The sequence below is a fragment of the Salmo salar genome, chromosome 14, assembly GCF_965601325.2.
Source record: "Salmo salar chromosome 14, fSalSal1, whole genome shotgun sequence".
In the NCBI taxonomy this organism is placed as follows: Eukaryota; Metazoa; Chordata; class Actinopteri; order Salmoniformes; family Salmonidae; genus Salmo; species Salmo salar.
The window spans coordinates 106,277,057-106,296,097 of NC_138304.1; the positions used below are offsets into that span (position 1 = coordinate 106,277,057).

General features: G+C 42.8%; 1 protein-coding gene across 1 annotated transcript in view; it reads left to right on the forward strand.

Moving 5' to 3' along the window:
* The window catches only part of csmd2 (CUB and Sushi multiple domains 2), an 854,766-nt gene that overhangs the window by 565,509 nt on the left and 270,216 nt on the right, over positions 1 to 19,041 (forward strand). Inside the window, 3 exon segments of the mRNA XM_082961372.1 lie at positions 367 to 462; positions 13,336 to 13,539; positions 16,579 to 16,703. Of these exon segments, the coding sequence (XP_082817498.1) occupies positions 367 to 462; positions 13,336 to 13,539; positions 16,579 to 16,703 (425 nt within the window).

Consider the following 19,041-nt stretch of genomic DNA (forward strand, 5'->3'; position numbering starts at 1 on the left):
TCCACTCTCACTCATTCCACTCTCACTCACTCCACTCGCTCACTCTCACTCCACTCGCTCACTCTCTCTCACTCCACTCCACTCGCTCACTCACACTCCACTCTCTCACTCACTCCACTCGTTCACTCCACTCTCTCTCTCACTCCACTCTCTCTCTCTCACTCCACTCTCACTCATTCCACTCTCACTCACTCCACTCGCTCACTCCACTCGCTCACTCTCTCTCACTCCACTCGCTCACTCACACTCCACTCGCTCACTCTCTCTCACTCCGCTCACTCTCTCTCACTCCACTCGCTCACTCTCTCTCACTCCACTCTCTCACTCTCTCTCACTCCACTCTCTGTCTCATTCTCTCTTTCTCAGGAGAGTCGCTGCCGTTGGCAACGTCCAATCAGGTTCTGATCCGATTCACCTCCAAAGGCCAATCCAGCTCCAAAGGATTCCACCTGGTGTATCAAGGTAACACACACACACACACACACACACACACACACACACACACACACACACAAAAGTACATCTCACCCCTTTCTGTACCTTTGTGCTTCCCTCTCAGCCTGTTCTAATAAGACTGTTCCTCTACTTAACTTCTTATGGATCCCTTCGCGCTCCAATCCCTTTAGCGGGATCGATTTGACAACGCCCAGTGAAATTGCAGCGCGCCAAATATCAAAAGCAGAAATACTCATAATAAGAATTCATAAAGCATACAAGTGTTATAAATCGGTTTAAAGCTTAACTTCTTGTTAATCCAGCCACAGTGTCAGATTTCAAAAAAGGCTTTACGGCGAAAGCAGACCAAGCGATTATCTGAGGACAGTGCCCAGCATACCAACACATGAAAATCAGATTTCAACCAGACAGGTGCTACTCAAACAACAGAAATAACGATATAATTCATGCCTTACCTTTGAAGATCTTCTGTTGGCACTTCAAAATGTCCCACAAACATCACAAATGGTCCTTTTGTTCGATAAATTGCTTCTTTATATCCCCAAAATGTCAATTTATTTGGCGAGTTTGATTCAGAAAAACACCGGTTCCAACACGCCCAACATGCCTATAAATTATCTAATAAGTTACCAGTAAACTTGGTCCAAACATTTTAAACAACTGTCGTAATCCATCCTTAGGTATCCTAAAACGTAAATAATCGATAAAATTTAAGACGGAATATACTGTGCTCAATACCGGACGAAAACAAAGTGATGCACGATCCAGGTCGCGTGCAACAAAACATTAGAGTGCACCTGAAGTGACACATGGAAATAACAGGGCTACTTCTTCATTTCTCAAAGGAAAAACATCAACCAATTTCTAAACACTGTTGACATCTAGTGGAAGCCATACGAACTGCAAGCATATTTCTATTAAAAAGGGATTGCCATAGAAAACTAATGAATAACAAAATGTTTCCCTGGATGGATTGTGCTCAGGGTTTCGCCTGCCAAATCAGTTCTGTTATACTCACAGACATTATTCAAACAGTTTTAGAAACTTTAGAGTGTTTTCTATCCAACTCCACTAATAATATGCATATCCTAGCTTCTGGGCCCGAGTAGCAGGCAGTTTACTTTGGGCACGCTTTTCATCTGGACGTGAAAATACTGCCCCCTAGCCCAAAGAGGTTTTAATAGATGACTGGGATTTTAGGTACAGGAGTAACCTATCACTGTACCAATCCTCTATCATGTGTGTGTGTGTGTGTGTGTGTGTGTGTGTGTGTGTGTGTGTGTGTGTGTGTGTGTGTGTGTGTGTGTGTGTGTGTGTGTGTGTGTGTGTGTGTGTGTGTGTGTGTGTGTGTGTTGTAATGCTTCAGTAATGGAAAGACATTGCAGTGTAGGTAAAAGGGCTGTTCCCTGTCCTACCCCCAGGTGATTCTCCTCTGGTCTTTCTCTAATGGAGGAACTTTTCTCTGGGGACTGTGGTGCATTGTTGTTAAACTACTACTTCCAAAGTCAGCTTTATTACCAGTGTCATTAATATTATTATCATAACTAATGTAGGAACATTAATTTATTACCAGTGTCATTAATATTATTATCATAACTAATGTAGGAACATTAATTTATTACCAGTGTCATTAATATTATTATCATAACTAATGTAGGAACATTAATTTATTACTAGTGTCATTAATATTGGGACACGACCTGAAAACATATTCTAATGTCCTTAACTACAGGTCTCTATCTAGAAGGTTTAACTGTGCTACAGAGTTAACTACAGGTCTCTATCTATGAGGTTTAACTGTGATACAGAGTTAACTACAGGTCTCTATCTATGAGGTTTAACTGTGCTACAGAGTTAACTACAGGTCTCTATCTATGAGGTTTAACTGTGATACAGAGTTAACTACAGGTCTCTATCTATGAGGTTTAACTGTGCTACAGAGTTAACTACAGGTCTCTATCTATGAGGTTTAACTGTGATACAGAGTTAACTACAGGTCTCTATGAGGTTTAACTGTGATACAGAGTTAACTACAGGTCTCTATCTATGAGGTTTAACTGTGATACAGAGTTAACTACAGGTCTCTATGAGGTTTAACTGTGATACAGAGTTAACTACAGGTCTCTATCTATGAGGTTTAACTGTGATACAGAGTTAACTACAGGTCTCTATGAGGTTTAACTGTGATACAGGGTTTTTAATTGTTTTTATTTACCTCGGCAAGTCAGTTAAAAACAAATGATTATTTACATTGACAGCCTACCGAGGAACAGTGGGTTAACTGCCTTGTTCAGGGGGCAGAACGACAGATTTTTACCATGTCAGCTCGAGGATTCGCTCCATCAACCTTTCGGTTACTGGCCCTTCGCTCTAACCACTAGACTACCCTGCCTCCCCCCCCCCCTCTAACCACTAGGCTACCTGCCCCCCCCCCTCTAACCACTAGGCTACCTGACCCCCCTCCCCCTCTAACCACTAGACTACCTGCCTCCCCCCCCCCTCTAACCACTAGGCTACCTGCCCCCCCCCTCTAACCACTAGGCTACCTGACCCCCCTCCCCCTCTAACCACTAGACTACCTGCCTCCCCCCCCCCCTCTAACCACTAGGCTACCTGCCCCCCCCCCCCCTCTAACCACTAGACTACCTGCCCCCCCCCCTCTAACCACTAGACTACCTGCCCCCCCCCCCCCTCTAACCACTAGGCTACCTGCCTCCCCCCCCCCTCTAACCACTAGGCTACCTGCCTCCCCCCCCCCTCTAACCACTAGGCTACCTGCCCCCCCCCCCCCCCCTCTAACCACTAGACTACCTGCCCCCCCCCCCCTCTAACCACTAGACTACCTGCCCCCCCCCCCCCCTCTAACCACTAGGCTACCTGCCTCCCCCCCCCCCTCTAACCACTAGGCTACCTGCCTCCCCCCCCCCTCTAACCACTAGGCTACCTGCCCCCCCCCCCCCTCTAACCACTAGACTACCTGCCCCCCCCCCCCCTCTAACCACTAGGCTACCTGCCCCCCCCCCCTCTAACCACTAGGCTACCTGCCCCCCCCCCCCCTCTAACCACTAGGCTACCTGCCTCCCCCCCCCTCTAACCACTAGGCTACCTGCCCCCCCCCCCCTCTAACCACTAGGCTACCTGCCCCCCCCCCCCTCTAACCACTAGACTACCTGCCCCCCCCCCCTCTAACCACTAGGCTACCTGCCTCCCCCCCCCCCTCTAACCACTAGGCTACCTGCCTCCCCTCTAACCACTAGGCTACCTGCCCCCCCCCCGATAACCACTAGGCTACCTGCCCCCCCCTCTAACCACTAGGCTACCTGCCTCCCCCCCCCCTCTAACCACTAGGCTACCTGCCTCCCCCCCCCCTCTAACCACTAGGCTACCTGCCTCGCCCCCCTCTAACCACTATGCTACCTGCCCCACCCCCCTCTAACCACTAGGCTACCTGCCTCCCCCCCCCCCCTAACCACTTTTCTACCTGCCCCCCCCCCCCTCTAACCACTAGGCTACCTGCCTCCCCCCTCTAGCCACTATGCTACCTGCCCCCCCCCCCTCTAACCACTAGGCTACCTGCCTCCCCCTCTAACCACTATGCTACCTGCCCCCCCCCCTCTAACCACTAGGCTACCTGCCTCCCCCCTCTAACCACTAGGCTACCTGGCCCCCCCCCCCCCTCTAACCGCTAGGCTACCTGCTCCCCCCCTCTAACCACTAGGCTACCTGCCTCCCCCCCTCTAACCGCTAGGCTACCTGCCCCCCCCCCCCCCCCCTCTAACCACTAGGCTACCTGCCACCCCCCCTCTAACCACTAGGCTACCTGCCTCCCCCCTCTAACCACTAGGCTACCTGCCTCCCCCCTCTAACCACTAGGCTACCTGCCTCCCCCCCTCTCACCACTAGGCTACCTGCCCCCCCCCCTCTAACCACTAGGCTACCCGCCCCCCACCCCCCTCTAACCACTAGGCTACCTGCCCCCCCTCTAACCACTAGGCTACCCACCCCCCCTCTAACCACTAGGCTACCCGCCCCCCCTCTAACCACTAGGCTACCTGCCCCCCCTCTAACCACTAGGCTACCCGCCCCCCCTCTAACCACTAGGCTACCCGACCCCCCCTCTAACCACTAGGCTACCCGACCCCCCTCTAACCACTAGTTATATATAGGTCTCTAACCATAGTGTTTAACTGTGCTAAAGGGTAAACTATAGTTCTCTAGATAATAAGAACAGATGATCAGTCTTTACATGTCTAAAACAGAATGAATATATATATATATATATATATATATATATATATATATATATATATATATATATTGGTACATGAAACTCATTCTATACATATAGAGGAAAAATAACTCGGGGTTAGGGTTACTTTTCCCATGGGTAAAGAAACTCAAAATGGGGGATGATATTATTTTTAATATTCTTTCCGAATTTGCATACCGTCCAGACAGATCCGCAAGGAAGATGGACCGTAATGTTATTGGACCAGATGTTATTGGACCAGATGTTATTGGACTGTATGTTATTGGACCAGATGTTATTGGACCAGATGTTATTGGACCAGATGTTATTGGACCAGTTGGACCAGATGTTATTGGACCAGATGTTATTGGACCGTATGTTATTGGACCAGATGTTATTGGACCAGATGTTATTAGACCAGATGTTATTGGACCAGATGTTATTGGACCAGATGTTATTGGACCAGATGTTATTGGACCAGATGTTATAGGACCAGTTGGACCAGATGTTATTGGACCAGATGTTATTGGACCAGATGTTATTGGACCAGATGTTATTGGACTGTATGTTATTGGACCAGATGTTATTGGACCAGATGTTATTGGACCAGATGTTATTGGACCAGTTGGACCAGATGTTATTGGACCAGATGTTATTGGACCGTATGTTATTGGACCAGATGTTATTGGACCAGATGTTATTGGACCAGATGTTATTGGACCGTATGTTATTGGACCAGATGTTATTGGACCAGATGTTATTGGACCAGATGTTATTGGACCAGTTGGACCAGATGTTATTAGACCAGATGTTATTGGACCAGATGTTATTGGACCAGATGTTATTGGACCAGATGTTATTGGACCGTATGTTATTGGACCAGATGTTATTGGACCAGTTGGACCAGATGTTATTAGACCAGATGTTATTGGACCAGATGTTATTGGACCAGATGTTATTGTACCGTATGTTATTGGACCAGATGTTATTGGACCAGTTGGACCAGATGTTATTAGACCAGATGTTATTGGACCAGATGTTATTAGACCGTATGTTATTGGACTGTATGTTATTGGACCAGATGTTACTGGACCAGATGTTATTAGACCAGATGTTATTTGACCAGATGTTATTGGACCGTATGTTATTTGACAAGATGTTATTGGACCAGATGTTATTGGACCATATGTTACTGGACCAGATGTTATTGGACCAGATGTTATTGGACCAGATGGTATTAGACCGTATGTTATTGGACCAGATGTTATTGGACCAGATGTTATTGGACCAGATGTTATTGGACCGTAAACAGATATGGCTCATTTATTTATATGGTTAAAATAATGATGATCCCACGCATCTTTGAAAATATATACTGTATAATAAATCATCAAGCCCACAAGCAATACAAGACCTTATTATTATGATGCAAGATTATAATGCTGTGTGCAAATGAGGAAAGACAAACTTATCACACAAGTCAGAGTTATACTTCAACTAAATCTATAATCACTTGTTAATAAGGGAGCAGGTCAATACAACGCACACATATAAAGTGAATCGATTGAGTGCTCTACTGTAACGGCTGTCTTCGTGAAGAGAGGACCAAGGCGCAGCGGGTTGCGTGCTCAACATTATAATTTATTAAATGTGAACACCAAAACAATAAACAAAGAACCGACGACAGGAAACAGTTTTGCAGGCTACACCAACGCAATGCAAAAACAACTACCCACAATAAACAAACAAAACACATCCCTCTATATAGGACTCTCAATCAAAGGCAACTACAAACACCTGCCTCCAATTGAGAGTCCAACACCCAATTACCTAACATAGAAAATACTAAACTAGAAAGAACATAGAAATACAAAAACATCCCAACCCGGTAAATCAAACACCCCTCTAAACAAACCACCACCCCGAACCACATAAAACAAATACCCTCCTGCCACGTCCTGACCAAACTACAATCACAAATAACCCCTGTACTGGTCAGGACGTGACATCTACGATAATGGTGGCTGGTCGACGAATCACGCTCAGATGATTCGCTGAGAGCCCCGAGACAAAAATACAAAGGTCTTTTATAGCTAAGATACACCCCTTTTCTACCTACATGACGAACAACAGATTTATAGGAGGGATCACAAGGTTAAGATTTGTATGAAAGATACCTATAATTCATAACAGACAGTATCTGCTGTGTCAACAGTTTTCATTGTGTAGAGACCAGTGTCTGGTCCTCCTACTCCAAACTGGAACCATGTCTCCCTGGTACGGTATAGAACAGAAACATTAACTCATGTTCTGGAATGCTCTTTAGGTTTTATCACCCAAAAGAAATCGTAAATCTCCTGTCAGTGTTATCTCCCAGAGGCCCATCCTCAGTAGAACACACACACACAAAATATTTATAAGAATACTCTATTCTGTTGCATAAAACAACCATTTGATGCAATAAAATTATTATAACATAAACTTGCAATTTTCCACATTAACGGTTAAATAACTCAATTGACCATGAAGGAAATAACACAAAAAACTATCACCCTCGTGGTCTTATCATGGATATTTTGGAACTAGTAGATATATGGAGGTTTAATATCCTGACCTAGTGAGATATACATGGAGGAGGTTTAATATCCTGACCTAGTGAGATATACATGGAGGAGGTTTAATATCCTGACCTAGTGAGATATACATGGAGGAGGTTTAATATCCTGACCTAGTGAGATATACATGGAGGAGGTTTAATATCCTGACCTAGTGAGATATACATGGAGGAGGTTTAATATCCTGACCTAGTGAGATATACATGGAGGAGGTTTAATATCCTGACCTAGTGAGATATACATGGAGGAGGTTTAATATCCTGACCTAGTGAGATATACATGGAGGAGGTTTAATACCCTGACCTAGTGAGATATACATGGAGGAGGTTTAATATCCTGACCTAGTGAGATATACATGGAGGAGGTTTAATATCCTGACCTAGTGAGATATACATGGAGGAGGCTTAATATCCTGACCTAGTGAGATATACATGGAGGAGGTTTAATATCCTGACCTAGTGAGATATACATGGAGGAGGTTTAATACCCTGACCTAGTGAGATATACATGGAGGAGGTTTAATATCCTGACCTAGTGAGATATACATGGAGGAGGTTTAATATCCTGACCTAGTGAGATATACATGGAGGAGGATTAATATCCTGACCTAGTGAGATATACATGGAGGCGGTTTAATACCCTGACCTAGTGAGATATACATGGAGGAGGTTTAATATCCTGACCTAGTGAGATATACATGGAGGAGGTTTAATATCCTGACCTAGTGAGATATACATGGAGGAGGTTTAATATCCTGACCTAGTGAGATATACATGGAGGTTTAATATCCTGACCTAGTGAGATATAAATGGAGGAGGATTAAATATCCTGATTTAGTGAGGTATAAATGGAGGAGGTTTAATATCCTGACCTAGTGGGATATACATGTAGGAGGTTTAATATCCTGACCTAGTGAGATATACATGGGAGGAGGTTTAATATCCTGACCTAGTGAGATATACATGGAGGTTTAATATCCTGACCTAGTGAGATATACATGGAGGAGGTTTAATATCCTGACCTAGTGAGATATACATGGCGGAGACTCAATCAAGATTCTCGTCTTGACTCCTTTCTTAGGTCATTCTCTCTGTCACCAAAATTTTCTTTTTTAATTGATAGTGGACAGAATGTGGTCGGACCATCAAATAATTGGCATATACATAACTTTTACAGAATTTCCACAAGGGCGAGGATATTGGACATAAAATCAAAGCCTATTGGATGTGATACAACCTGGCTCAAGATTGTAACAAACAATGGGGAAACCACACACTGAGTAAAGGAATAACAAAATAATTTTTTTACATAAATAAACACTCACAACAATAATCAGATGAGGCATGAAGGTCAGTAAATTAGGTGTCAACTGCCAAAACTATAATGAAACAACCAAAGGTATGCATGGAGAGAAGAATCTCTTGCTGAATAAGGAAACAGTGGCTTTATGCCAGCTGAGCTTTTACAGGTGTGCCCCATCAGCAATGACGACCCTCCTAGCTTCGCCCACCTCTCCTACTCCGCCCACCAATCTCCTGCAGGAAGTAAGCACAGTTAAACCCAGTAGACAGAGCAGGGAGGGCCCGTCACAGATGACAACTTGTTTTTCACAAAGACAGAATTTATAACAAACTTTTTCAGAAATAACATAGGTACAGCAGATTCCCTTATTGTATGGGACACTTTTAAATGTGCCTTTAGAGGCCATGCAATTCAATACTCATCTTTAAAACAAAAAGCAATTTAGGTCAAAAGAGTCTATATTAACAAAGGAAATAGAATGTCTAGCAGAACAGATAGATAGCAATAAAAACTGTACCATAGCGGCTCAGAATAAGTTCGAGGGAAAACAAAAAGAAATGGAGGTACTTATTCAAGAAAGATCCAGTGTAATATATTATAAAAATAAAGAGAACTGGATGGAATATGGGGAAAAATGCACAAAATAATTTTATGATCTTCAGCATAGAAATGCTACCAAAAATAATTTACAGAAACTTGTTACAAATGACTCATCCGTGATTAACCACCAAATATATTTTGAAAGAGGAAGCAAAGTATTTTAATATTTTTTTTCTATTTCAGTCTCCTCCATCTCCTCTAACTGAAGTTAGTTGTAAGGATTTGTTTTCTTCTATTAATAATGTCAAATTAACAGCCATACAGAAAGATTAATGTGAAGGCCAAATTACAGAGACGGGACTTCTTGATGCAGTTAAAGTCCGGGAAAACTCCAGGGCTGGATGGCATACCAGTTGTGGTATATCAAACCTTTGTCCTTGTACTCAGAGGTCCGTTATTAGCATGTTTTAACCACTCCTTTTAAAATGGTAGATTATCAGACACTCAACAAGAAGGTCTGATTTCATTATTACTGAAACAGGACCCAGGTGGGAAATATAAAGATCCAGTCGCTTTAAAACATTGGAATCACCTTACACCATATGAAATGTATGAAATGTATGCATTCACTACTGTAAGTCGCTCTGGATAAGAGCGTCTGCTAAATGACTAAAATGTAAATGTAAAAATGTAAAACCTCTAGCGAAATGCTTGGGCAATAGAATTTAAGAAGGTGTTGTCAGATATTATTCATCCTAATCAGACAGGTGTTTTACATGGACGATACATTGGAGATAATATAAGACAAGTACTGGAAACAATAGAATACAATGAAATATCGGGGACACCAGGCCTGGTTTTCATAGCTGATTTTGAAAAGGCTTTTGATAAAGTACGACTAGAATTTATACATAAATGCCTGGACTTTTTAATTTTGGAGTATCTCTTATACAATGGATTACAGTCATGTATAGTAACCCTAGGTGTAAAATAGTAAATAATGGCTACTTCTCAGAAAGTATTAAACTGTCTAGAGGAGTAAAACAAGGTTGTCCACTGTCGGCATATGTATTTATTATGGCCATTGAAATGTTAGCTATTGAAATCTGATCCCACAATAATAACAAGGGGCAAAAAAATCCAGGACTTCAAAACAAAGGTGTCATTGTACACTAATTGAGGATCTAGATAATTTTACATGTGAAGTATGATAAGTGCACCATATTACGTATTGGATCACAAAACAAAAAAACGACTTTTATATCACTGTGTAGTTTACCAATACAATGGTCTGAAGATGAAGTGGACAAACTCGGTAATTCATTTCCAAAATGAATATAAAATATCACTACAAAATGATTTAATAGAAATGTAGCAAAAATAGATGAGATCATGTTACAATGAAAAGGAAAATACCTGTCTATTTGTCAGAAAAATAACCCTGATAAATATTTTTTAGTCATATCCCAGTTTACTTAGTTACTTATGGCCCAGCCTACACCTAACAATTTATTTTTTAAATGATACGAGCAAAAAAATATTCCACTTTATTTGGACCGGCAAGCCAGACTAAATTAAACAGGCTATTTATATAATGAATATGAAGTCGGTGGACAGAAAGGATTAAATATTAAAGCATCAGGCCGTTATGACCTCACTAAAGGATTCAGTCATACAGAAGTTATCAGGCCGTTATGACCTCACTAAAGGATTCAGTCATACAGAAGTTATCAGGCCGTTATGACCTCACTAAAGGATTCAGTCATACAGACGTTATCAGGCCGTTATGACCTCACTAAAGGATTCAGTCATACAGAAGTTATCAGGCCGTTATGACCTCACTAAAGGATTCAGTCATACAGAAGTTATCAGGCCGTTATGACCTCACTAAAGGATTCAGTCATACAGAAGTTATCAGGCCGTTATGACCTCACTAAAGGATTCAGTCATACAGAAGTTATCAGGCCGTTATGACCTCACTAAAGGATTCAGTCATACAGAAGTTATCAGGCCGTTATGACCTCACTAAAGGATTCAGTCATACAGAAGTTATCAGGCCGTTATGACCTCACTAAAGGATTCAGTCATACAGAAGTTATCAGGCCGTTATGACCTCACTAAAGGATTCAGTCATACAGAAGTTATCAGGCCGTTATGACCTCACTAAAGGATTCAGTCATACAGAAGTTATCAGGCCGTTATGACCTCACTAAAGGATTCAGTCATACAGAAGTTATCAGGCCGTTATGACCTCACTAAAGGATTCAGTCATACAGAAGTTATCAGGCCGTTATGACCTCACTAAAGGATTCAGTCATACAGACGTTATCAGGCCGTTATGACCTCACTAAAGGATTCAGTCATACAGAAGTTATCAGGCCGTTATGACCTCACTAAAGGATTCAGTCATACAGAAGTTATCAGGCCGTTATGACCTCACTAAAGGATTCAGTCATACAGACGTTATCAGGCCGTTATGACCTCACTAAAGGATTCAGTCATACAGAAGTTATCAGGCCGTTATGACCTCACTAAAGGATTCAGTCATACAGAAGTTATCAGGCCGTTATGACCTCACTAAAGGATTCAGTCATACAGAAGTTATCAGGCCGTTATGAACTCACTACTGAAATCAAAACTGGTTCTCTAGCAGATTAGTAAGAAAGACTCAGCCCGTGTTCAATAATGTCCCTTTTCCCTTTATTCAGATTACAACCTCTCACATTCGGTTATTTGAAAATGAAATAATCTCCAAAATATCGCTATTTTTAAAACAAGCCATAGAAAGCCGGTTGCAATAAAATAAAAAATAAAATAAATGTTACAACAAATATTATGGTTAAACTCAAATACAATTAATTCAGAAGCATTCAGACTTTTTCCACATTTTGTTACGTTACTTCCTTATATTAAAATTGATTAAATTGTTTTTTCCTCATCAATCTACACACAATACCCCATAATGACGATGAAAAAACATGTTTCTAGAAATGGTTGCAAATTTATACAAAATAAAACAAATATATAGGGCTCCCTAAAGGCGCAGCGGTCTAAGGCCCTGCATCGCAGCACTAGAGGCGTCACTACAGACCCTGGTTCAGCGGTCTAAGGCACTGCATCTCAGTGCTGGAGGAGTCACTACAGACCCTGGTTCAGCGGTCTAAGGCACTGCATCTCAGTGCTGGAGGCGTCACTACAGACCCTGGTTCAGCGGTCTAAGGCCCTGCATCTCAGTGCTAGAGGCGTCACTACAGACCCTGGTTCAGCGGTCTAAGGCACTGCATCGCAGTGCTAGAGGCGTCACTACAGACCCTGGTTCAGCGGTCTAAGGCACTGCATCGCAGCACTAGAGGCGTCACTACAGACCCTGGTTCAGCGGTCTAAGGCACTGCATCGCAGTGCTAGAGGCGTCACTACAGACCCTGGTTCAGCGGTCTAAGGCACTGCATCTTAGTGCTGGAGGCGTCACTACAGACCCTGGTTCAGCGGTCTAAGGCACTGCATCGCAGTGCTAGAGGCGTCACTACAGACCCTGGTTCAGTGGTCTAAGGCCCTGCATCGCAGTGCTAGAGGCGTCACTACAGACCCTGGTTCAGCGGCTGGAGGCGTCACTACAGACCCTGGTTCAGCGGCTAGAGGCGTCACTACAGACCCTGGTTCAGCGGTCTAAGGCACTGCATCGCAGCGCTAGAGGCGTCACTACAGACCCTGGTTCAGCGGTCTAAGGCACTGCATCGCAGTGCTAGAGGCGTCACTACAGACCTTGGTTCAAATTCAGGCTGTATCACATCCGGCTGTGATTGGGAGTCCCGTAGGGCGGTGCACAATTGGCCCAGCATTATCCAGGTTTGGCCGGGGTAGGTCGTCATTGTAAATAATCTTATGTTCTTAACTGACTTGCCACGTTAAATAAAGGTTACATATCCCCCATATTGGAAATTATACAGACAATTACATTGATAGAAGCCACAATATACAATATCTGCAATATTAAATATGATCTACTATATAAGAATATTTTAAAACTATTTTTCTCTAACCATAAGGTTTAATTAGGGGCCGGAGTTTCCCTTGTCTGGACATGTTGTCAGGAGAAACTCAGGGTCCTTAGATAATCAGTACTTGGATAAAGCTACAGTGACCAGACGACATTCTTCTGCTCTTCCTCTACAGCGGTGCCAAGGACCAGTGCCACCCAGTGCACTTCAGTCCCAGAGCCCAGGAACGGGAGGAGGATGGGGAATCACTTTGCTGTGGGAGCCGTGATCCGCTTTGAGTGTTCCCCAGGATACGTATTGGAGGGATCCACCGCTATAGAGTGTCTGACCGTCCCCAACGCCCTGGCTAACTGGAACTCCTCCGTACCCAGCTGTATAGGTAGGACACCGAGACATACACACCTGTCTCCTCTGATAAGGAGGGACTCCTTAACTAACTAGCCCCTCCCAGACTGATGTAGGCTGCCAGCCATCCCATCGCCCCTAGCAACCAGTCCAAACGCAGCCATGCGATCACACAGGTGGCGGAACTGCTGTGGGTCACGCACACACACACACACACACACACACACACACACACACACACACACACACACAAGCACACGCTAGCCACACAGACACAAGCACACACAAGCACACGCTAGCCACACACACACACACACACACACACACACACACACACACACACACACACACACACACACACACACACACACTCCTTGAAACCCGCTGATGAGGCAGATGCTCCAGTGCCACCAGATGAAGATCAGGCTGTGGCAGCAAGCAGGGAACACCGTGTTAACACATAGGAAACACAGATGCAGAATGTCTTCCACTGTGTTAACACATAGGAAACACAGATGCAGAATGTCTTCCACTGTGTTAACACATAGGAAACACAGATGCAGAATGTCTTCCTCTGTGTTAATTTAACACACTGGAAACACAGATGCAGAATGTCTTCCACTGTGTTAACACACTGGAAACACAGATGCAGAATGTCTTCCACTGTGTTAACACACTGGAAACACAGATGCAGAATGTCTTCCACTGTGTTAACACACTGGAAACACAGATGCAGAATGTCTTCCACTGTGTTAACACATAGGAAACACAGATGCAGAATGTCTTCCACTGTGTTAACACACTGGAAACACAGATGCAGAATGTCTTCCACTGTGTTAACACATAGGAAACACAGATGCAGAATGTCTTCCTCTGTGTTAATTTAACACACTGGAAACACAGATGCAGAATGTCTTCCACTGTGTTAACACACTGGAAACACAGATGCAGAATGTCTTCCACTGTGTTAACACACTGGAAACACAGATGCAGAATGTCTTCCACTGTGTTAACACACTGGAAACACAGATGCAGAATGTCTTCCACTGTGTTAACACACTGGAAACACAGATGCAGAATGTCTTCCACTGTGTTAACACACTGGAAACACAGATGCAGAATGTCTTCCACTGTGTTAACACACTGGAAACACAGATGCAGAATGTCTTCCACTGTGTTAACACATAGGAAACACAGATGCAGAATGTCTTCCTCTGTGTTAATTTAACACACTGGAAACACAGATGCAGAATGTCTTCCACTGTGTTAACACACTGGAAACACAGATGCAGAATGTCTTCCACTGTGTTAACACACTGGAAACACAGATGCAGAATGTCTTCCACTGTGTTAACACACTGGAAACACAGATGCAGAATGTCTTCCACTGTGTTAACACATAGGAAACACAGATGCAGAATGTCTTCCACTGTGTTAACACACTGGAAACACAGATGCAGAATGTCTTCCACCGTGTTAATTTAACACATAGGAAACACAGATGCAGAATGTCTTCCACTGTGTTAATTTAACACATAGGAAACACAGATGCAGAATGTCTTCCACCGTGTTAATTTAACACATAGGAAACACAGATGCAGAATGTCTTCCACCGTGTTAATTTAACACATAGGAAACACAGATGCAGAATGTCTTCCACTGTGTTAATTTAACACATTGGAAACACAGATGCAGAATGTCTTCCACCGTGTTAATTTAACACATAGGAAACACAGATGCAGAATGTCTTCCACTGTGTTAAGAAACACAGATGCAGAATGTCTTCCACTGTGTTAACACATAGGAAACACAGATGCAGAATGTCTTCCACCGTGTTAATTTAACACATAGGAAACACAGATGCAGAATGTCTTCCACTGTGTTAACACATAGGAAACACAGATGCAGAATGTCTTCCACCGTGTTAATTTAACACATAGGAAACACAGATGCAGAATGTCTTCCACTGTGTTAACACACTGGAAACACAGATGCAGAATGTCTTCCACTGTGTTAACACATAGGAAACACAGATGCAGAATGTCTTCCACTGTGTTAATTTAACACACTGGAAACCAGTGCGAATTTAACACACTGGAAACACAGATGCAGAATGTCTTCCACTGTGTTAACACACTGGAAACACAGATGCAGAATGTCTTCCACTGTGTTAACACATTGGAAACACAGATGCAGAATGTCTTCCACCGTGTTAATTTAACACATAGGAAACACAGATGCAGAATGTCTTCCACTGTGTTAATTTAACACATAGGAAACACAGATGCAGAATGTCTTCCACTGTGTTAATTTAACACATAGGAAACACAGATGCAGAATGTCTTCCACTGTGTTAATTTAACACATAGGAAACACAGATGCAGAATGTCTTCCACTGTGTTAATTTAACACATAGGAAACACAGATGCAGAATGTCTTCCACTGTGTTAACACATAGGAAACACAGATGCAGAATGTCTTCCCCGTGTTAATTTAACACATAGGAAACACAGATGCAGAATGTCTTCCACTGTGTTAATTTAACACATAGGAAACACAGATGCAGAATGTCTTCCACCGTGTTAATTTAACACATAGGAAACACAGATGCAGAATGTCTTCCACTGTGTTAACACATAGGAAACACAGATGCAGAATGTCTTCCACTGTGTTAATTTAACACATAGGAAACACAGATGCAGAATGTCTTCCACTGTGTTAATTTAACACATAGGAAACACAGATGCAGAATGTGTGTGCCTCTGTTTTGTCTTCTTCCCTCGCGTCGCATATTTTCTTGATTCTCTCTATGATAACTGTCCTGTTTGGTTAATGTTTTTCTCTCTCTCTCTCTCGCTCTCTTTACTTGCCTTTCTCTCTATTTCAATTCCTCTGTCCCTCCTTCCCTCCCGCCTTCCTTCCTTCCTTCCCTCCCTCCCTCCCTCCCTCCCTCCCTCCCTCCCTCCCTCCCTCCCTCCCTCCCTCCCTCCCTCCCTCCCTCCCTTCCTTCCTTCCTTCCTTCCTTCCTTCCTTCTCTTCCTCCCTCTTCCCTCCCTCCCTCCCTCCTGTCCAGTTCCATGTGGAGGTAATCTGACCCAGAGGACCGGTACCATCCTGTCTCCGGGTTTTCCTGAGCCCTATCTCAACAGCCTCAACTGTGTCTGGAAGATCACGGTCCCGGAAGGATCAGGAATACAGGTATAAACCTCTGAATATCTTACCACTGTATTTCGCACCCTCTTTCCAGAAGCTTTTCATCAAGTCTGTCTTGAACAGCCTTTAAACAGTTCCTGAATAGCTGTCTATTATCTATCCTTTACCCCTACCTACAGTATACTGCTGTTACTGTCTATTATCTATCCTTTACCCCTACCTACAGTATACTGCTGTTACTGTCTATTATCTATCCTTTACCCCTACCTACAGTATACTGCTGTTACTGTCTATTATCTATCCTTTACCCCTACCTACAGCATACTGCTGTTACTGTCTATTATCTATCCTTTACCCCTACCTACAGTATACTGCTGTTACTGTCTATTATCTATCCTTTACCCCTACCTACAGTATACTGCTGTTACTGTCTATTATCTATCCTTTACCCCTACCTACAGTATACTGCTGTTACTGTCTATTATCTATCCTTTACCCCTACCTACAGTATACTGCTGTTACTGTCTATTATCTATCCTTTACCCCTACCTACAGTATACTGCTGTTACTGTCTATTATCTATCCTTTACCCCTACCTACAGTATACTGCTGTTACTGTCTATTATCTATCCTTTACCCCTACCTACAGTATACTGCTGTTACTGTCTATTATCTATCCTTTACCCCTACCTACAGTATACTGCTGTTACTGTCTATTATCTATCCTTTACCCCTACCTACAGTATACTGCTGTTACTGTCTATTATCTATCCTTTACCCCTACCTACAGTATACTGCTGTTACTGTCTATTATCTATCCTTTACCCCTACCTACAGTATACTGCTGTTACTGTCTATTATCTATCCTTTACCCCTACCTACAGTATACTGCTGTTACTGTCTATTATCTATCCTTTACCCCTACCTACAGTATACTGCTGTTACTGTCTATTATCTATCCTTTACCCCTACCTACAGTATACTGCTGTTACTGTCTATTATCTATCCTTTACCCCTACCTACAGTATACTGCTGTTACTGTCTATTATCTATCCTTTACCCCTACCTACAGTATACTGCTGTTACTGTCTATTATCTATCCTTTACCCCTACCTACAGTATACTGCTGCTACTGTCTATTATCTATCCTTTACCCCTACCTACAGTATACTGCTGTTACTGTCTATTATCTATCCTTTACCCCTACCTACAGTATACTGCTGTTACTGTCTATTATCTATCCTTTACCCCTACCTACAGTATACTGCTGCTACTGTCTATTATCTATCCTTTACCCCTACCTACAGTATACTGCTGTTACTGTCTATTATCTATCCTTTACCCCTACCTACAGTATACTGCTGTTACTGTCTATTATCTATCCTTTACCCCTACCTACAGTATACTGCTGTTACTGTCTATTATCTATCCTTTATCCCTACCTACAGTATACTGCTGTTACTGTCTATTATCTATCCTTTACCCCTACCTACAGTATACTGCTGTTACTGTCTATTATCTATCCTTTACCCCTACCTACAGTATACTGCTGTTACTGTCTATTATCTATCCTTTACCCCTACCTACAGTATACTGCTGTTACTGTCTATTATCTATCCTTTACCCCTACCTACAGTATACTGCTGTTACTGTCTATTATCTATCCTTTACCCCTACCTACAGTATACTGCTGTTACTGTCTATTATCTATCCTTTACCCCTACCTACAGTATACTGCTGCTACTGTCTATTATCTATCCTTTACCCCCTACCTACAGTATACTGCTGTTACTGTCTATTATCTATCCTTTACCCCTACCTACAGTATACTGCTGCTACTGTCTATTATCTATCCTTTACCCCTACCTACAGTGTACTGCTGTTACTGTCTATTATCTATCCTGTTGCATAGTCACTTTATTCCTTGTTATATTTAAATATCTACCTCAATTACCTCATTCCCCAGCACATTGACTCAGTACTGGTTCTCCCTGTATATAGCCATGTTATTACCTGGTACTCCCTGTATATAGCCATGTTGATTACCTGGTACTCCCTGTATATAGCCATGTTATTACCTGGTACTCCCTGTATATAGCCATGTTATTACCTGGTACTTCCTGTATATAGCCATGTTATTACCTGGTACTCCCTGTATATAGCCATGTTATTACCTGGTACTCCCTGTATATAACCATGTTATTACCTGGTACTCCCTGTATATAGCCATGATATTACCTGGTACTCCCTGTATATAGCCATGTTATTACCTGGTACTCCCTGTATATAGCCATGTTATTACCTGGTACTCCCTGTATATAGCCATGTTATTACATGGTACTCCCTTGTATATAGCCATGTTATTACCTGGTGCTCCCTGTAT